This window comes from Tinamus guttatus, unplaced genomic scaffold (genome assembly GCF_059628265.1).
Source record: "Tinamus guttatus ecotype Peru unplaced genomic scaffold, ASM5962826v1 Tinamus_guttatus_pri_ptg000193l, whole genome shotgun sequence".
Taxonomy (NCBI): Eukaryota; Metazoa; Chordata; class Aves; order Tinamiformes; family Tinamidae; genus Tinamus; species Tinamus guttatus.
The window spans coordinates 894,740-916,833 of record NW_028288727.1 but is presented as its reverse complement, the minus strand read 5'-3'; the positions used below and the strand labels follow the sequence as shown (position 1 = coordinate 916,833).

At 40.0% G+C, this 22,094-nt stretch overlaps 1 protein-coding gene across 1 annotated transcript in view; it reads left to right on the top strand.

Annotated features, from left to right (window-relative positions):
- The first annotated feature begins 301 nt into the window (after positions 1-301).
- HGF (hepatocyte growth factor) overlaps positions 302-22,094 on the top strand; it is a 55,145-nt gene continuing 33,352 nt past the window's right edge. Inside the window, exons 1-4 of the mRNA XM_088523519.1 lie at positions 302-437; positions 11,719-11,884; positions 19,502-19,614; positions 20,150-20,264. Of these exons, the coding sequence (XP_088379645.1) occupies positions 362-437; positions 11,719-11,884; positions 19,502-19,614; positions 20,150-20,264 (470 nt within the window). The 5' untranslated portion in view covers positions 302-361. The remainder of the gene's footprint in view (positions 438-11,718; positions 11,885-19,501; positions 19,615-20,149; positions 20,265-22,094) is intronic.

The following is a 22,094-nucleotide window of genomic DNA, read 5'->3' as shown; positions in this document are numbered from 1 at the left end:
GAGTGATAAGGAGATGGTTGGAGCAGGATGATCTGGTGGTGGCTGGAGCAGGACGATGCAGGCTGGCAGGGCCCGGAGCCCCCTCCTTGGCTGCAGGGCGGGAGAGGAGGCAGCTTCTGCTCCGTGCTGGGGAGGGGAGGGCGAGAGGAGGCAGAGAGGGGATGTTGTTAAACAGTTTCTTACCGTAAGAGGGAGTTGGGACCCAGATCTTTCCAGTTAATCACACAACAAACTTAGATCATCGCAATAAAAAGCAGCGCGGCTCTCACTGCCTCCTCTAGTGACCGCCCGGGCGCGGGGTCCTTCCGAGGAGCCATCTCCGCTCGCGCTGCCGCCAGCCGCCGGCGGGGCCAGCGGCACCATGCGGGCCACCAAACTCCTGCCAGCCCTGCTGCTCCACCAGCTGCTGCTGCTGCCCATGGCCATCCCGCCGGCAGGTTAGTGCTCCTGTCACCTCACTGGGGACCCGCCGCTCGCCTCGCAGCCGCATCACCGCGTGAACCCCCGGCGGGGGATGGCGAGGGCATCCGGACCCCCTGGAAGCGGCAGGGACGGGTCGGGGGGACGTGCGAGCTCCCCGGCGGCGCTGGCTGCGCGGAGCGGAGCGCGGAGCGGAGCGCCGGGAGGGTCTGCTCTACCGCGGGCGAGGGGCACCTCGGCACCAGCGCTTCGGTGCGCGGCGGTGCCACCTGCGCACGGGGAAGTTTCCGCGGGCAGCGCGGCTGGGGTGTCCCCGCTGTCCTCCTGTCCCCGCTGCCCTCCGCCTGCCGCCGGGGATCCCCCAGCGCCGGCAGACCCGGCGGAGCTGGCAGTCGGAGAGGGCAACTGCAGAGGTACCCAGAGGTGCTGCCAGCCCCTGCCAGGGCACGAGGGAACATCTGTCCCTCGTTTGCAAGCGGAGGCATAAATGCTAAATTACATAAGATGACAAGGAATACCCGCAGCACATAATAGTATGTCGCTGAGAGAGAATGTGCCTGCTGAAGCTTAGCTGCCTGAACATGCTATTTCCAGGCTGAAATAATATGTAATTTCTTTAGAGACTCCTGATGAAATCCAGTGGGGGGGAAGGAACAGACAATAAGTAATCAACCAGTGGAAGTTCTTTAGCTGAATTTCTTTCCTGAAGTGTCCCTCTTGGACTGGATATCTGAGGAGATAGCTCTGTATTTCTATTGGTCCTCTGGGGAGATGTCTGAGGAAAAAGAGTTTGCAAAGGTTTTTACAAACTTTTCCTTCCTTCCGCCAACATAGTTACAGTCAGACCTTTGCACAGAGAGAAACAAAAGAGTCACAATGGAGGGAAAGGATGTTCCAGGAGGGGCAGAGGGACAGTGGCCAGAGCTAGGACAGGCACATGCAGTGCCCCGCACTCTGGGACAAAATCTGAAGCATCCAGCGCTGTGTGTGGCAAGCAAGGTCAATGGTTTCAAAGAAATAGCTGGGCTTTCTAGTTAGAACATCATTATTTTCAAGCATGATTTAGGAATATTTTGTGATCTGAGCAGGCAGGTCAAAAAAAAATATGAGCAGCATCACAGGTAGCAAAATTTATTCTTTTTTCTTCTACAGTAGGAGTGTGTTTCTATAAGATGCTGAACGTCTCATGAGAGCGTCTATGTTCAGTCTGCTCTCACGAATGTAGTTTTGTGGGGCATTCTTGGCAGGTGATGTAGAGATACACTGCACTATTATTCTTTTCTGAACTCCTTTTCCATGTACATTGCAATTTCCATTTTATGGACTTGTGACCTCTTTGAAAAGTGATGACTAGAGCTGGCTAGGAATTTTCTGAGGATTTTTTTTTTTTTTTTTAGCAGAAAGTGCTGACCCATCAAAACTTTTCACAGAAATAATTCTTTTTGAACAGAAAATTTATTTGACATGGTTCCCCCAAATCCAATGAAAGAGAGATTTCCAGCAAGAGGTGTTTACAGAAGCTTAGGGTAAGGGTATTGGGACATCCTCACCTAGGATGTGGACACACCAGATGATGAGCTAGTTTCTAAAAGGTAGAGCAAACTGTCAATACTTTCTTAGCCTGTTGGAGCTTTGTACAATATTTAGATATTCAGTGATCCAAAGAGGCAGGAACTGGTGTAGAGCCTGCTTCATAAGAAGTTAAGTCATGCATACTCTCTTGGAAGTCTTGAATGAAAGAAAATCTTTGTTCTCCTATAGTCATAGGCTCTAAATTTTATAGGTTTAAACTACAGGGTCTGTAGTTTCCCAAGCTCATTGAATCTGATATTCCAGTTGCACATTTTGAGAGACACCTTCATCACCCGCAGGATCAGTAGACTGAGGATCTACTGATGGCCATGGAGCTACCATAGGCTATTGAGGTGGTTCAGCAGGATGGTTCTTAGTGACATGAAGGAGAATTCAGTTTCTTCAGATTTTTACACAGATTAAGCTTCTTGTTTTATGGGCAACTTTCACAATTTCATGGAAACACCCCCCCCTTTAAACTTTCCTCCCTCATCCACCTTAATGTTAATCAATCCTGTCTGCCTTATGGTCAAGAAGGATGTTTCTTAGCACACACATTTTGTTTATCTTGCTTTTAAAAAATATTGCTTCAACAGAAGCGACTGCATTTGCATAACACAGCAAAATTTTCAATTTCTGAAAATATATTGATTGCTTTTGAAACAGATATGGTATCCTTTAAACACAATTTTGAGTTGTTTTTACTTGGGTGTTTTTAAGAAAACTTGCACCATTCCAAAATATGTCTATCATTTAATTATTATTTATTATTATTATTATTTTATATGTGATAAAAATAAGCCAAATTATGAATACAGAAATCAAAATAATTCTTAGATATTCTTAGTATTGAGTGTTCTTACAAAGTATCTCTTTAATCAAGCTAGATTGAAGCTGTCTTCTTTTATGAAAACCAAAAGTAGACTGATATAATGCAAAAGAATAAATTTATATCAATAATATGTTTTCTTTTTCATGAAAAGACCAGCCAAGTGTGTTTCTTTAGTCAAACTTCTTAGCACTGTCTGTAGATTAGATGATCTGAAGCAGTTGCTAATGAAGATGTGGCAGTTGCATTTAGTTCTTATAAATAAAAATAAATAATAAAAAAATCTAATGACCATAATCGATATATGAAATGTTGTGTATTCCTGAGGTCTGCATAGCTATGAATACTTTAAAAGTTTGATGTGAGTTATACTTCCCCATCCCAGCTGCAGATAATCATTATACTCTATACCGTCAACAACGCAAAGTGATACACTGCCAGTTGGAAGACTTTATTCCTTCTGTTTAATGGAATCCTTTTGGTGCACAATGCCAAGGGCTGCTTGTTTTTCTCTTGCATGTAATACAGCACTTACCCTTCTTAACAGATTTTCTGTTTCTATTAATGCCATTTTCATAAGCAATGTAGCAGGAGAACACAGAGTTGAAAGACATGAGATTAAAATGTTGCATAAAACTCTGGAAAATTGTGCACCGAAGTCAAAGGCAGGAAAGCCTCTTATTGGAGGAGCTCATCTGTCATTATTGTAATACTTCAACTGAGGCCAGAGTTGGACGAGAAAAGCGCATTCTCCCTCGGAGAGCCTAATATCTCCCCTTGGATCTCCACGCCGAACAGCACAGTTTGTCACTTCAGCATTCCAGACCTTCCCAAGGAGTGCAAGGGTAGATGTGAAAGGGGGATAATCAGGCCTCTTGACTGGTAGAAGCTTTCAACAGAGAGGAGAGGCTGGTCCTCTACATCTTGTAATTGCTCATCTTGGACGAATCAAGGAGTTTCATGTTTTCCCTATTAGTCATGAGTTGTGGGATCAATGGGCTATGAAGCAGCAGGAGGGGAGAAGGCATTGACCTGCTGGCTTGCTGGGGAAGCACAAATGTCAGTGGTGGGATGCTGCGAAGGGGAGCAAAGTTTGTACTTTGCAACATGGAAGCAGGCCATCTACAAAACATTGGGAATGAAGACATGATTGCCTTACTCTGTCTTCTTGGTGGCAGGGGGTAATAGAGCTATTCTTGGTACCTGGTACCTACTAATGCACGGAGTGATGTATGGAGTGAGGAGCCTGCTCTAGAGTTGTAGCATGGCTAGGTAAAATCTAGCCGTTAACTGCCTTGGGGACCCCTAATCATTTGATAGGCCAGATCATGCTTTGCTTTAAGCACCCAGCTAGGGACTGGCTGCTCCCTGCGTCTCCCCTCTCTATCTGTGCCTCCTTCCCTTCCTGAGACCCACTACATTTATCGGTGCACCAAACAAGTAGCAAGGTTATCCTTGATCGGGCTTGGTGCCCTCCACAATCTGCCTCTCTGCACTCTACAGACTTCAAGCCCTGCTTGTGTTGGAGGAGGCACCGGGTTTGATGAAGCTGCAGTGTGAAATAGCAGAGCTTCACTTCCAATGCAAAATGTATAAGAGTACAACCCCCACAAGGGAAGAACCTCTCAATAATTTAGTCAGAGGTTAAATGCAGCAAGGCAGCCTACAAACTGCACAACATTTGCTTCTGTCAATGGGTCCCAGTATGCCCTTTTCCCAGATAAGTTTGTCCTGCATGAAGAAGAGCTGTCCTTTTGCATTTACTGTTCATTTTTAGAATGTATTATCAATTGTTAATGTTATCTTTAGTTTCTTGAGCCTTTATGCTGAGGATAGGAGAGAGTTACAAAGAAAAGGCTTAGAAAAAATGTTAGGTTGGGTCCGAAGTAAAGTCTTAGCAGCTGCTAATGAGGGGCATGCAAGTATGTGTGTAGTAATACACAATGTAAAACAAAAGGGAAAACATCCCTTTGTACTTCCTGCATCTGCTCAACAAGTGAGTTGAACATTATTGTAAAATAGGAAAAAAAAAATGCTATATATATTTCACAATATATATTTCACAGTTTTCAAAAAAAAAATGTAGATTTTTGCATGATGACTCTTGGGCCAAGAAAATAATTTCCAGAAATTAAAATAATTGTGTAATCCTGATACCTTTCTGGGAAGCTATTTAATTGTGAGATTAAATTGTAGAGAATCAGAATTCGTCTTTGTATAGCTGTTTTTATTTTTCTGACTTTTCATCAATACAGCTGACTGTATCAGTTTTTAAGGATATGGTTGGTAAACTTCTTTCATGCCAAATTATTATCCTGTGTAAATAACTGCATTAAATTTAATCTGGCATCTAAGTCTATTCAATCTACAAAGTTCTTTTCTTGGACACATTTCAGAATTGTTGCGGTTTCTTATTTTATTGGTCTCTTTTTTCCTTCCTTTGTTTTTTTTTTTTGCTTTTTTCTTTTTTTTCTTTTTTTTTTGTTTTCACTAAATGAGAAGTCATTTGGAAAGGATGCACTCTAACCAGATATCCAGGAATCTGTGCATTTCTGATACTGAAATAAACATAAGGAGAAGTTGCTTAAATTAAATGAAAGTAAGTTAAAGGTACTGAGCCTGTTTTTTCCTTTACCAAAGTAACTCCTGCTAGAACTTATTTTAGAGGAGAAAAATGTCCTGAATATACTTGCTAAAAAATGCCACGCTGACTATTCTTTTAGATAGCGATACTTTGACGACCTGAATAATGACTTTTATATCAACACTTACCTTTAGTATTTTTCCTTCCATTGCTATGACCATACTTAACTTAAGCATCTGGTGTCTGAAACCATTTAGCAGCGTGTACTTTTGCCATCTGGACAAGTTTGTTTTTTCTTAATGAAGCCGATGTATTTACAGTATCAGACTGGGGCCTCTACTAAAATACAGTTTAGCCTTTCTGATTTATATCCTTTGAAATCTATCGTCCTGGAGATGTCCCCTGAACCATGTTTTATAGACAAATTAGACACCTCACTGCATTTACGTTGATTCACATACTGCAACCCAAGCATGCACAGGACTCTTGCATTGCTTCGAATACTGTTCAATAACTTTTCCTCTTACACAAGCTTTGCCAAATACAATTATTCTCTGCATGTAATTAAACAAAAACTATTTACTATTTTAACTTTAAATTGTCACTATTTACCCTGAGGTAAGTGTTCAGATGCCACATCTCTTTGGAAATATGCTTTATAACATTGTGATAATCCACATTTTTGCAGATTTTTGCTTTGTATATTTTATTAAGATCTAACAATTTTTTTTTGTTTTTTTTTTTGTTGTTGTTTTTTTCTCCTTCAGATGAAACTTATGAATATGTTAGCTTGGGTTTTCCTTTGCAATTTTGGTTGAGTGGAGTGTTTCCTGATAATATGTTTGCTCTGTTACTGTGTCAACCTGCATTTTCTTGCAGTTATTTCAAATGTATTTAGTCATTTTTTTCCCCTGAAGGTTTTTCACATGATGGTAGATTTCTGATCTCTCTCTCTCTCTTTTTTTTTTTTTTAATGAGCTTTAAATCAGATAAAATTCAACTCTAGTGTTTCTTTCTTTTTTTTTTTTTCTTATTTTTTTTCTTTTTCCATCTCATTTGGGAAATTCAGTTTATTTTGGCTTGTAGTGATGATGGTTCTATATAAAATTAAGCAAATATCTAATCTCATTTTGGCCTGACCTGGCTATCAGCTATAACACAAATAAATCAATCCCTAATTAGCCCATCTGTTAGTTGTTCAAGGTCAAGTGACTTCATTTCATTACAAACATAGTGTGAAATATTGAACAGAAGTCTAAAATGGCAACTGGTATTCAAGAAAGGGACTATGTCTCTTACATTCTTATATGATTGAAAATTTCTGAAATACTTTTTTCATATAACCATTTTTCTTTACAGGAATGCATTTCAATTCTACAGAGAATCTGGCTTTGTACCCACAGTGCACAGAGAATTTCCTGCCTTTTTTTTTTTTTTTTTTCCTAATACCACTTGATTATGGATGTCGTAGCATTACTTGGAAGAACTAAAAATTATTTGCTTTTTTTTTTTTTCCTGTTCAAAGATTTAGTTTAGCTCTGACATTATCCAAAAAACATGTAATGGACAGTGCTGATATGTGACTGCTCATATATATAGTTTCTTCAAAACTGATAATTAAGAAGGTCTTTTATTTTCCTTTCATAGTATGAAGACTCTGGCTGACATAAGTAGTTTTCCTGCTAAAAATCTTTCGTTACCCTGGATAGCTGAAAGGATAGTGCAACAAAACAAACAAACACTTAGGAAAATATCGAAGTTCTAAAAATTGTTATCCAGGTTTGTAAATGTAAGCAAACAAAATCAGGAAATAGGTTTAATACCAAAACAAAAAGATTTCTTTAAAGATCTTGACTTAAACATATTTTTGTATGTGTTAATATTTATTTATCTTCTGATCTGGAAAACTTGGTGCTACATTTTTATGCACATACACTGTAAAATAAAGAGAGATTCCTAGAAAGAAAGGAATGAGGCTCATGCTGTGTTTCTTTAAGAAAGGGCTAACTGTTGCTTAGACCAGAGGGAAACATGGAGACCTTGTAGGCTGACAAGGTCTAGTGTATCACAACTTGGGTTCAATAAAAACCCTGTAGAGTCTGTGACAAGTCAGTAAAAGCAGGCAGATTAGTCTGGGGGAGATAGCCAGTACATTCCCGTTGTGCTTGGTGAGATTACAACTCCTAAGTCTAAATAAACATCTATATTAAAAAGGCTAGACAAGTGAAGAAAGGAGAAAGGGGTTACCTGTGAGTACGTAATGTGAGAGCATTTCATTGTAAAATTTTGCTATAGAAAATGCAACCAATATTTTGATCTCATTTTACTGGACAAAAATAATCTTTAGGCTTGTTAATGTCCTGTATGCTGTTTTGGTTACCAACACAATGATATCATTTTGGATATATATATATATATATTATAGAAGGGGAAATGAAAAAACAAACCCTTTCTGCGGTTTTAATACGACCTGAGAATCTGAAACTCGACTTGTTTAGGTATTTCAGCTATGAATGGCCTAAAACTATATTTATATTCCCATGTAGCTTGATATCAGACCTATTAATTTGTACTAAGCGTAAGGTTTCAGCAAGCTGCAATAACCACACCGCAAATGTAATAACATTTTGAATACAGTTTTGAGCTGAGGTTCTAAAATACGTTCTAATAATTCCAGTTGTGAGTGATGTGGTCCTGCAGGATCCCAAAACTCTTTTTTGTGTGGGACACAGGACCAGAAGAGAAAAAGAAAACGACATTGCTGCAATTTTCCCAGTGGTAAGAAAACACCTAGAAAGATCAAAGTACAAATGCATTACTGACACAAGAGATATTTCTCTTTTTAGTCAGAAAAGTGTCTTAATCTCTATGATACTGAATGTCATAGGGCACATTACTCAGTGGTTGCTGGTAGACATGATCTACTTTTGTATAAAACAGTGAAAATTGCAGTCAAGCAGCAGCTAGAAGGCAGATACCTCAACCTCCCGGTGAGTTTCTCACTGTAAGGCTGCAGAACAATAATTTTCTTTATCTGTGGTATTGTGAGAACTTTGCCATAGGCTGGAACTCCTCCAAGAAAAGGTGATAAGGAAAATCTTCCCCATCCTGGGGAAGATAAAGAGTGTATGTAGTTAAGGATCGTTCCTGGCTCATAGTCGACTGGATTATTTTGTATTTGAATCATCTGTCATTATTTTCAATAGTAAACTGAATGTCAGATTAGGAAATCTGATTGCTAAATATGTGAAAAATCAGAAGATATAATCCACAAAATAACCCGAAGTCTTAGCTGATGAAGATTTAGGAAACAGGAATGAATGCTGATCACAAATTAGCATTATCAGAGAGTGCTGCATGAGAGTCTTTAGTACAGAACATCTCTAGGGCATTCTTTTATTTAAGAGTTTAAAAATAAAAGCACTGAATTTGAATTAAAAAAGAAAGCTCAATTATTTTTATTTCTTTTTTGTTCTTTTTGGTGGAGTTAGAGAATTAATGCCTTGCATTATTCTTCTGGTTCTAACAGAGTCACACCAAAGATGCATTTGGCCCTGTGCCTTCTGGATTACAGGCAAAGTCATAGAATGTTATTGTTTGAAAACTAAAGTAAATCAGGCTGTTATGAATTGATAAATGCAAGATCAAACCCATCATCCTCTTTAGACAACTTCTCAGAAAAAAAAAAGAGCACAGCTATGACCCATGTTTTTCAGCCTGAGCAAAATTGTTTGATTTCCTTTTTATCGTGTTCTTGCCTGATAGCTGATGAGAGTATAAGAGGCTGTTATCATAAGGAATTAAGATAATGATACTTATCAGTGAAGGGGAAATGTTATCATCAGGAAATGGAAGAAAATGCTTTGATATTTCTGTAAATTTTTTACCTTTTACATTGACATAAAAAACCCATGTCTGAGACAAAATAGAAATAACAAAGAAAACTTGTAAGATAAGAGAGTAAGATGTTTATCACCAAAGCTTTATGGAAGGCTTGCTTTGTTGTGGTTGCCTTAAATAGCAGATGCGATATTTATTGTAGCACTTTGGCTCTATCATAGGAACAGAAACAAATAAAAAAAGAGATATGTTGCTAATACTTAGCACAATAGTTTCCTCCTAACATTTCCCTAAATGTTATGATTCAGTTTAGGTGCATATGCACTTAGCAATGCACAATGCTAGACTGGAAAACCCTAGAACCGATAGTATGTATCCCTAACACAGCAACAGGACTAGCTTCATCTTTTAATTGAAAGCTCCTTCAAATAAGGATAACAGATTTGGACAGCAATTCATAAATTTATCATTCTGAAAATGTCTGTACTTTGAATGAACTATGAACTACTGAGCACAAAGGAGTTGCATGTTCACACTCAGCAGTTTGAAAAAGAGGAGAAAATAAGAGAGCAGAGTTTTTGCATAGTAGCAGATACTTATTCCTGTGATTTTTATAATAGCTGAAGCTTGATGAAACCTAATATAAATGCCTTCCATGTATATTTTGGTGTTCTATGGATAACTCACCACTGAGAGGTGTGATTTAACAATCCAGTGAAAAACTGAGCTCATGTAATGGTACAGCCGGAGGTTCTGCAGGGAAAACACCCTCAGGCCCTCTTTGGCTTTGCAGTATGTGCAAGTGTCAGGAAGTCGTTCACAGCTGTGGGAAGCTCCTCTAGTGCTGCCTTGCAATTCATGGAGTTATTCTGAACATCTGCACAGAGCATGCCAAACAAAAATTCACCTAAGTGCACTTTGCACTTGCACAAGGAATTATTTATTCAGGATAATGGAGCGCGAGGTTGAGCATTCGTATAATTGCAGAACTCTGGCAGAATTCAATAAATTGATGTTCTGTCATTGCTGTAGAGGCTGTGGAGAAAAATGAAAGGACAGATGTGGAAACTGCTACATGAAAAGAAGCTATAGATAACAGTGACTATTTCCTAATTTGTAAATTAGAGAGGAATTCATTCACTTAACTTTATCTACTTAAATGTATGATCCCTGAGTGAAATAATAGAAACATCTCCAAAGACCATTTTTTTTCTCCTCGTTACTCGTCTGTCATTAAACAGGGAGAATCCCCCTCCAGAGGTACTCGTGTGCTTCTGCGGACTGCGGAGATGTCTGGACTGTCTCACAGGACACCCAGCACTGAACATATTAGCCCCTCAAATTTTGCATTTAATCAATACGAAACGCTAAATTTTTGTCCATTTTAACATCCTGATTTGTTGAAAATACATTTTTCGTATGAATGCATTGTTTTCTATTGGTTTTCCCATCGAGAAAAAAAAGATTTTGCTTGTAGAAAAAGTGTGGTGTTTTCTTGCAGAACAAGTATAGTGTTTTCTTGCAAAAATGAAAGACGTTTCCTTCCTGCACATTAGCCAACCATCTCTAGCCAACCTTCCCTGCTGTAGTTTATACTCGCCTTTTTGACAGACAGGGAAATCAGATCCATGCTTTCCTTTCCGTAGAAATCTCTGCAACAGTGCACACTCTTACTGCCATATTAGGGTCTCTGTCCCTCCTCATCTTCTTTTTTTTTGGTTTAATGACTTCACTTCAATCACACCTAGGTTGGATACAACACTTATGTTGTGTCTTCCCTGGATCATGGTGGAGACAAGGGATTATTCTGTGCGTCTTCCAGGCTCCAGTTCCGTTCACAAGTTGTGATTAAGAGTTTGCTCTGCTAAGAGAAGTTTATCACGTTCTGACAGTGATTCCTTATAACATATAGACCCTTTTCTCTAAAACTGTTGCCTGGTGCGTTTTCCATCCAGCACTTCTTAGCCTAATTATATCAATCTGAGAACAGAAATGGCACCTACTTCAGTTGCAAAACACCCTTTTCTTTGTAAGTCTATGTTGCCTTTCTAAAGAAGACTTTTGCCCATCTTTTTTACTTTATTCTTTTTCCCACATGAAGATTTCTAAGATCTCAGATTTGACTTGATGAATAACACACATATATTGGGGGGTCTTAAAGAAAAAGAAAAATTTGCCTCTTACACGTTTCTGGTATTACTAAATTCTCTGTTTGGTATGAGTTTGGCTGTATTTCAAGAGAGTCAGGGTTTTGAGAACGGGGATCACCATCCCATTAATCAGTAACCAGTACCATCCCCAGAAATCAATTCTTCCCATATTTCTGCTTATGCCTGCTGCGAATTTCTCTGCGAATTTTAGGGACCAATGTTCCCATAACCCCTTAGCAAACCCTCACTTACCACGAATGCCATTTTGTCTGTATTCTTCTTTACAGTATTTGCTTTCTTTTTCTTGTTGACCTTTTTCTCAGAGGGGAAAGCAAAAAGGAGAAATCCTCTTCATGATTTCAAGAAAACAGGAGAGATGATGCTCATTAAAGTAAACAAATCACTGGAAGTAAAAACCAAGCTGTTAAATACCACGGAGCAATGTGCCAAGAGATGCAATAGGAACAAAGGCCTTTCATTCACTTGCAAGTAAGTTATGTATCACTACTATTTTATGTTTTAATCATAAGACAAATACAATACTCTCTAACTAAATGTCAGGCATATATAATTGACATAAATGATTTATATTGAAGACACTCTAAAGTTTGTCCGTTTTGGATTTCTGTGATCGTGTTCTACCTGTCTGAACAGTGTCAGTCCTTACTGAAGCCTTAATATGAACTGTTCTGTCTTCTCAACTTATCCAGTCTGTAATCTTTTCTGTAATATATCTGAAAAAAATGTATTCGTTTGAAGATGTGGATGACTTGTGCGTTGTAACATGCACTGAACATTTCTGAGATTTTTATATCTCTTATAAATGGTTATTGTTACACATCACAGCTGCAATATTTCAGCACCACTTCAGGCCATATTCTGTCTTCATGCTTTGCACATTACTCCCACTGAAATTGGTGGGAATTTCACACATGGAATACAGATACAAGCACGGCTGAGCTTCACTGCCAAGTCCTGTGAATGTGATACAATAGAATCAAACCTTTTGGGCTACAGAATCATTGCAAATATACGATAGCAGTTCTTCAGCATCTGCCGTCTCTTACAAACACATCATGCAGCTGATTGTTTGTCTGCCTAGTACATATTCTCTAGTGTTTTTTTGGAACAAACGGCTATTATTTTTCCTATGTGCTAGACTTGAATTATCCCTCTGGCCTCTCTTAGTCTGTACCATTAGCAAAAAATGAAAGGACATGAATGCAGGAGGATCTTTGAGAGAATGGTTTACTTCTGCACTGGCGAGTACTGTGCCAAATGTGAGCCTGATCTTGAAATACATACAAATTTTGCCACTCATTGCAAAAGGAAGCTAGATCTAATATGATAACAAAACTCTTCCTAAGCAAAGATCCTCCAAATCCTCCTTCTTTAAGCCTTTAATTGCATTATCTGGTTTGTATCATTTTGTACCCTGACTACATATTTACATGTGTAAATAATAAGTGGAGTTTACTTACAACTGTTAGAAATATTTTCCAGGCACTAATATTTTTCACATGGCAAGTGAGTAGGGGTTGACTCCTCATCTTATTGGCAGAATTTTCCCTAAAATCATTGCCAAGGGGATCAGGTTGTTCCCAACACAGAAAAAGATCCATGAGCTCTGATGGTCAGTAGTGAGGAGTATTATTAAATAAGGTTTCACAAGATGAAAAGAAAAATTGTGAATGATGCCAAGCATACAGCAGTTCTAAATTCCAACATGTGCTTAAGAAAATTGTTTCAAGCCCCTTCTAGTTGTAAATGCTCTGGCTGGTATATTATATGTTCAGAACACAAAAAGTATCATAGAATCATAGAATCGTTAAGGTTGGAAGGGACCTTTAGAGATCATCTAGTCCAACCCCCCTGCTCACACAGGGTCACCTAGAGCATGTGGCATGGGATTGCATCCAAGTGGGTCTTGAATATCTCCAGAGAAGGAGATTCCACAACCTCTCTGGGCAACCTGTTCCAGTGCTCTGTCACTCTTATTGTTAACAAAATTTTCCTTAAGTTCCTGTAGAACTTTTGGTGCTTCAGTTTGTGGCCTTTTCCTCTTGCCCTATCATTGGTCAACACTGAAAAGAAGCCAGCCCCATCCTCCTCATTCCCTCCCTGGAGGTATTAATATACACTGATCAGGTGTATATCTCAGCCTTCTCTTCTCCAGGCTGAACAGGCCCAGCTCCCTCAGCCTCTCCTCATAGGGCAGATGTTCCAGGCCCCTGATCATCCTTGTAGCCCTGTGCTGGGCTCTTTCCAGCAGCTCCACATCCCTCTCGTACTGGGGGGCCCAGAACTGGACACAATACTCCAGATGTGGCCTCACCAGGGCTGAGTAGAGGGGCAGGATCACCTCCATCGACCTGCTGGAGACGCTCTTCTTAATGCACCCCAGGATCCCATTGGCCTTCTTGGCCACGAGGGCACACTGCTGCCTCATGGTCAACTTGTCACCCACCATGACGCCCAGGTCCCTCTCTGCAGAACTGCTCTCCAGAAGGTCGGTCCCCAGCCTGTACTGGTGTCTGGTATTATTCCTCCCCAGGTGCAGGACCTTGCACTTGGCCTTGTTGAATTCCATGAGGTTTTTCACCGCCCAGTTGTCCAGTCTGTCCAGGTCCCTCTGGATGGCAGAGCAGCCCTCTGGAGTATCAGCTCCTCCTCCCAGTTTCGTGTCATCAGCAAACTTGCTGAGGGAGCGCTCTGTGCCTTCAACCAGGACATTGATGAATAAATTGAACAGGACTGGACCAAGGACTGACTCCTGGGGGACACTGCTAACTACAGGTCTCCAACTAGACTCTGCACCGCTGATCACCACCCTCTGAGCTCTGCCATCCAGTCACTTCTCAATCTACCTCACCATCCACTCATCTAACCCACAATTCCGGAGCTTGCCCAAGAGGATGATGTGAGGGACAGCATCAAAAGCCTTGCCGAAATTGAGATAAAATGAGATCTACTGCTCCCCTCTCACCTATCCAGCTGGTCATTCCATTATAGAAGGCTATCAGGTTAGTCAAACAAGATTTCCCCTTGGTGAATCCATGCTGACTACTCTTGAGCACCTTCTTGTCCTCCACATGCTTAGAGACAACAGCCAGGATAAGCTGTCCATCACTTTTTCAGGGATGGAGGTGAGGCTGAACAGCCTATAGTTGCCTGGATCCTCCTTCTTGCCATTTTTGAAGATTGGCGTGACATTGGCTTTCTTCCAGTCCTCAGGCACCTCCCCCATTCTCCAGGATCTTTTGAAGATGATAGAGAGTGGCTTAGCAATAGCATCTGCCAGCTCCCGCAGCACTCTGGGGTGCATCCCATCAGGGCCCATGAACCTGTGGGTATCGAGTTTACCTAAGTGTTCTCTAACCCAATCTTCCTCTACGCAGGGCAAGTCTTCCTCTCTCCATGCTTCTTCTGTTGTCTCTAGGGCCTGGCATTCCAAAGGGCTGCCTTGGTAAATACTGAAGCAAAGGCAGCATTCAGTAACTCAGCTTTTTCTGTGTCTTTCATAACCAGGGCACCCACCCCATTCACCAGCGGACCCACATTTTCCCTAATCTTCCTTTTGCTACTAATATATTTGAAGAAGCTCTTCTGGTTATCTTTAACATCCCTTGTCAGATTTAATTCCAAATATGCCTTAGCCTTCCTTGTTGCATCCCTGCATTCTCTGAGAACATTCCTATATTCCTCCCAAGGGGCCTGTCCTTTTTTTCCACATTCTGTATTCTGCCTTCTTAGGTTTGTGTTTTGCCAGGAGCTCTTTGGTTATCCACGCAGGTCTCCTACCCCACCCCCCACCCCACCTGACTCATAGGGATGCATTGATTTATAGTTTGGGGGAAGTGCTGCTTGAATATTGACCTGCTCTCTTGGGCTCACCTTCTTTCTAGAGCCCTAGCCCATAGGATTCTTCCAAGTAGGTGTCTGAAGAGTCCAAATTTGGCCATCCTGAAATCCATGGTTGCAAGGCCCTGCTTCCTCCTTGCTGAATCCTGAACTCCACCAACTCATGGTCACTGCAGCCGAGGCTACCCCCCACCTTCACATCTCCTACAAGTTCCTCTCTGTTTGTTAGTAAAAGGTCCAGTAGCCCACCTCTCCTTTTTGGCTCCTCCACAACCTGTGTTAAAAAGTTACCATCAATGCTCTGCAGGAACCTCCAGGACTGCTTTTGCCTGATATCAGGGTGGTCGAAGTTCCCCATAATGACCACGGCCTGTGACTATGAGGCTACTTCCAGCTGTCTGTAGAAGGCCTCGTCAACTTCCTTGTCCTGATCAGGTGGCCTGTAGCAAACACCTACCGCAATATCTCCCACATTAGCCTGCCCTTTAACCCTTACCCACAAGCTCTCAACTCGCTCATCATCCACCCCCAGGTTGAGCTCCATGCATTCCAGTTGCTCTCTCACATAAAGAGCAACTCCACCATCTCGCCTTCCCAGCCTGTCCTTCCTAAAGAGCGCATAGCCTTCCATGGCAGCACTCCAGTCATGTGTTATCCCACCATGTCTCTGTGATTCCAAAGAGATCATGATGCTGGAACTGCACACAGAGCTCCAGTTCCTCTGTTTATTCCCTGTGCTGCGTGCATTGGTGTGCAGGCATTTCAGAGAAGTAATCGAGCCTGCAGGTTTCCTGGAAGGGGTGAAAGAGGACCCTCTACAGTCATACCTTATATTCACTTCCCCACTTACATGCTCCCTCTGGATGCCTTCTGACTTGGCTGCATCATACTGATTGCCCTGTCTTATGCAACACTCCTTTTCCCTTCTTGTTTAGTTTAGGCTAATATATTATACGTTATAACCTGAAAGAAAACACAGAAAATCTTTTGTATTATTATTATTATTATTTATTTTCTCATTTCATTTTTGCATTGAGACAATAACTGTTCATTAAGGGGCAAGCTCTTTCTGCCATAACCAATCAATAAAAGAATATAGAGGAGCCACAAAGGAATCTGAGAAGAGAGTTTAGGAGAATCTTACAACTATTGGGAGAATCTTTTAACTATTTTGCGTTGGAGACAGAATAGAATTTCAAGGCTGACTTCTAATACTCTGAATTTCCCGTTTCCCCCTACACTTTTTTTAAAGGGAAAGGCTAGCAGGAGAGGTGCAGGGGATTTGTTCTTGCCTGAGCTGCCACTATGCAGCAGAACAGGAGAGATCTTCTGCATCAGGGAGCATTCTCATGGTTTCCCATTTGGCCTCAAATGAATCCTCTTGCAATGTATATAGTTCTTTGATGCTACTGTAAACATATATTTGACATGTTCTGTAATGTTTCCCATTTACTGTTAGGATATCCATTCTTTAACTTCATACCGGTTCTACAGGATGAAACTTTTTGCCAATATAGATTAAATCCAATTAATTTACTGTTTGATGTGGGTATATCAGGTCTGTGCCCTGCAAGTCACCCAAGCAGGAAGTGGTTGAGCCTTGCCAGGTCTCTTTCCCTGACAGAAGGTAGCAAAGCGGCACATCTCAGGAACTATAGGCCTACATAGAATTAGTCTCCCCTTACCTTCTGGGAAAAAAAAAAAAAAAGAAAGGAATAAGACAACTTTTGATATATTTATCTTCTTTTTCTCTCATGCTTGAATATAAATGATGAATGTAGATTATATGGTTTATATTTTGTAATCATTAATCCTTGCTGTTTTTAAGATGGGCCATTTTTCAGAGCTGGCTTTTCGTCTTCTCCCTTATTATCACTTCGCACACATCTTGTTCATCTCAAATGTGTATTACAAGATTCTTATCTAGACTAGTTTCTCTCTCATAACACTATTCCTAAAATCTCCCCATCAAAATCTCCCTTAGATTAATTTACTGTATCTTTTTGACTTCATGACTACCTCCTGATCTGTTTATTAACTCACTGCCAAGCTATTCCTATTCCTTTTTATAAGCACAGTCCATAATTCCCAATGTTTTCCCCTCAGTCATCCTTAGAATTTTTCCCTACATTTTCACAGAATCACAGAATGGTTGAGGTTGGAAGAGACCTCTAGAGCTCTTCTAGTCCAACCCCAATGCTCAAGCAGGGACATCTAGAGCATGTTGCGCAGGATGAATTTCCTTATGGAGGAGAATAAAATCCATGAAAAAGGACACTACTGTTTTGCTGGCTATCCAGATGGCTGCTGCAGACATGTCAGTTCTGTACCTACGAAGTTCTGCTTGCCTCCTTATTCTCTGTTGTTCTCTTGCTTTCTGGAATGCCTTTTATTTTATATTTGTGCAGAATGGAATTCCAGTATACACCATGCGATTCCAGTATCAGATCTGAAACTCTACCGACTATCTCAGTACAAATAGCAATAACAAAAAATGTTGTGATCGGCAGTATCAGTAGAAAATAGTCCAAGAATTTGCTTAAATATGTTGACTTTGGATGTGTAAAAACCCTCTGGATTCAGGTCCAAGAAAAGTCTGTTAGAAACTTTTATGTGGAGAAGTGGTTGAAGCCAAACTGGAAGGAAACCAAGAGCCAACTGAAAGGCAAAAGCTAAAAGAAATGTTTGTAAACAGTGTATTCTGCATTCCCACTTTAGGAGGAGGAAGGGAAAGGAGAATGTAATTGGAAAGGCAGGAAAGGTCAAGGATATTTTTATGAAGATGGAGTTGGAGAGACTTGGATACATTCACATTTTGAGAAGTAGCCAGCAGAGAACAGAAGGCTGAACAAAGGCAGAAGGATGAAGGTTAGCAGGTTGGAAACATTTGGAGTCAACAGACTAGAGAGAGCAGTTGGATGAAAAATCTGTTTGGTGATGGAAAAGATAATGAAGAGGATATTTGAAAGAGAGAGACAAGTGGGGAGGTTGGATTGGATCTTGTAATCCTCCTAATTGAAGCCAGCAAGATCTTCAACAGAAAACTTGTTAGAGGGAGATTAAATGGAAACCAAAGAGCTTTATGTTGGAGATGCAGGATTGTTTAGCTAGTAATGTGTAAGTGCCAAAATATGGATTTAGCATAGGAAACCTGTGTGTCCTTTGGATATTATTAAGCAATTTTAAAAATGCCTTCATAGGCTAGAATGAAGCAGCTGAGAACATTTGGGATGATGGATGGCTGAGAAGAACAGACTTCATGGTGGGGTAAAGGTGATAGTGTCATGTGGATAGTGTGTTGCTTAATTCTCCTGAAAAAATTAGGGGAAAATGAACTCTAAGTTGTTTATTATTTTGCTTTTTTATTCTTAAGGAATATCTGCCTGCCCTCCCCACCCCTCCAACCCTAGTATTCTGGACTTTGCAATCCAGCAAAACATTTGGTGTGAATAAATGTATTTCCTTTACTTCTGTGTTTTTAAAATCCTTTAAATATTTTACGTGTATTTAAGGATATTCCTTTCAAAATATTACTGGGACAAAGAAGTCTATACATTTCACCTAAAATGCTGAAATAAAATATTTTACTTTTCCAATTTTTTGTTTATCTTTCTCCCACTCTATCCCCCCACAAAGAAAATACACTGAATCCAGCACACATTGTACTCCATCCTTGAAAGCAGTTAAAAATGAGAGAGAAAAGAAAACAAAAGCACGGCAAGGACAAGCTGTAGGTACACTATCACAGTTTAGACTATTTGTAAAATAAAAATAGTCTTGCTTTCAAATAGCTGTGTTGTTCTAGGCAAGGCACAGATTCCTTGTGCTTTTTCCTCTAGCTATCAGTGAGATAATTAACTATTTCACAGGAAAGTAAAGAAGCACGGCAAAGAAGATCCTTTCATTTTTTACTTTTTTTTTCCCTAGGAAACAGCTGAACTGGGAGAAAATACTGTCTCAGTCACATTTATCTCACTTTTAAAATAGAGATATTTCATGACAAGGGAACTCTTATATTAGTGTGAACAACTAAGCTGGCATTTAATGTAATGGCCACATCAATTTAATTTCTTTGTTTCTTTGTTCTTGTCAGCACAGTTGTGGGTTTAAATACTAATTTGGGCTGTTTCTCTGACTTTCCCAGTAAAAATAAATCTGATGTCATTGCATGCTCCTTGGCAAGCCATGTGTCATTATTATAAACCACACAGAGATTTTTTTTTCTCATCCAGATTTTCTTTGCAGGGCCTTTGCTTATGACAGAGTTACAAAACGATGCCATTGGTTATCCTTCACCAGCTTGACAAATGGTGTGAGAAAGAAGCAAGACCATGCGTTTGATCTCTATGAAAAGAAGGGTAACTGATTTATTTACTGATTTTGTTTTTTCCAGCAATGGAAGGAAAAATAGCTGAGGTCAGTCAATGACTTTTATAGGGTAGATGCATCCTGGGTGTAGGATGTTTAATACTCTCTAAAGGCTGCGTCTTACAGTTCTATTTACAAATATCTTTTATCTTAGCTGTCATATGAGGACAATGTTGGTCTATATATTCAGCTTGAGTCATTTTTCTAACTTGTCTCCCATGACTCGTACTAGTCTAAATTGCTACTTCAGTTTGCTCAGTCATATGAATTGCTGGTATTGACTTAATACTGTTTTTATTCTGGATTTCCAGTCTTAGTGCTTTCAGTAGCTTTTCAAGTTAAGTTAACCTGTTTTGTTCTTAAGAAACAAGAATCCACATGGAAAATTTAACAATATTTTGAATCATGGTATCTGTAAATACTATCAGAAGTTTTTTTTCTATTATTTAAAGACTGTTGATGAGCTAGACAAAATGAGGCAATATTTAGCCAAACTCCTATTTTTTGCCGCTTTTCTTTCCACAGACTATGTTAGGAACTGTATCATCGGAAAAGGTGCAAACTACAAAGGCACAATATCTGTTACGAGAAGCGGGATCCAGTGTCAGGCCTGGAATTCCATGATCCCCCATGAGCACAGGTAGGTGTTCAGGAGCGGAGACAGCTCTACCTGGTACTGTGGTGGCTCTCACAGACCACACTTTGACTTATTAGCAGACAAAGAGTTTATGAGAAAATTGAGCTTAAACAACAATGTCTCTTAGGTACATTTTTGCATTTCCCCAAGTGGTGCCATTCTCCATGTCCTAAAAAATTCTTACCTTCAGGAGATACCTTACAGACTTTCTCCAAAGAGGTCTTAATGCTAGCATGGATGTATACCTGGATCCGTTCCTTTCTGCCTTTTTTTTTCTCCACTTTTTTTTCTTTTTTTTTCCCCTGTTTATATCCTTTTGATCTCTTGGCTCCTGGCAGTAGCTAAACAGCTGTGCTATTTTAACTTTAGGTATGAAAGGCTATCACAATTTTCTATTTGACTCCTCAGAAATATGTCTTTTTAAAAAATCCAATATAGGAAGGATATTAGTCCACCTATTTGATTCATATATGATTTTTGTTACTATATATGTATTCATTTGCATGCATTCACGGCAGATTTCAAACTTTATAAAGCCCTTTGAATAGGTGGCAAGTACAGAGAAAGGATTAGCAGATGAATGAAATCCTTCCCTTCAGATCATGCAAGCAGTAACTCAAGGGAGATTGAGCAGCTGAGGGACTTTTAAATTCAAGGCCTGATATAGAGAGGAACTGAGACTGTATCTGCACTGCAGACAGAGTCCAGAGGAGTCTTGTGAGCCCTCTCACCCGCAAGCCTCCCATCCTTGCTGCTGACTTTTACTCAACTCACAGCCTCAACACTTGGGTAGAAAGGGCCAAGCTGGAGATTACTAGTGAGGAACTGGTCTATACCCTGCTCAGGCCTGTCCAGATTCAGTCGAGCCAGAGGGCAAGATGAGAGCTTGGAACGACATTAAAAGGGCAAAGGAGACTTGGGTTCTCTCTTTGTACAATGTGGTACAGAGCTGAGCCCCAGGCAGCCCAAAATGTGGACTTGATGGCTCAGACTATACACAGGGGTGGGTTTCATTTTCAGTACGTGAACAGACTCATGCTTAATTGTGAACACATGCTAAATGTGATCAGCTCACACTGCAGGGGCCTCCTGAGTCTCTGCACCTTGGAGAGTTATACACTCTTCACCTTTTATAAGTGAAAGAATTCTCAGGGATTACTGTCTAACCAGGAATGCATATTTGATTTTATATGATAGATATACATGTGCTTTTATATATTAAGAGAAAGATGTATATGAGAAGAAATATATGTGTCACTATGTTGCATTTTTTTAAGTATAGCATACACAGCTTTATCTAATAAATTTGGACAGCCACTCTTCCATGATGAATTTTATGAGAATGACTTCTCCTGCCTTGTGCAATAAGCTTGATTTTTAAAAGGTCACTGGATAAATGAGGTGGCTGCATGCTAATTTTGTTTTTCAACATCAGAAAATATGATTTCATCATCAGAGACATGAGGGAAAAGGGAAGAAGCAAACAGTAGTGGTGAGTTTGGAACTTATTAGAATGAAAGGCTTAGATTTTTCAGTCAGTTATTCTCAACATCTGATTATCACAAAATGCCACTTGGAAAATAAATCCTTTTTTTCATATTCTAGGAATAAATGTATTTTACTGATTTTTTCACAAACTTCCCAGCAAAATTAGACATAACTTCAGACTTAACATTTCTCTTTGTATTTAGAAAATTGTATGTTTTAAAAGAGTTTGTATTTCAGTAGAACCAGGAGACTCCCAAATGAACTTGGAACTCCATTTTTCAGTCACTGTCCTAGATAGTTTCAGACTTTATTATCTAAGTGGCTAAAGCCAGTATAGAAAGAGTC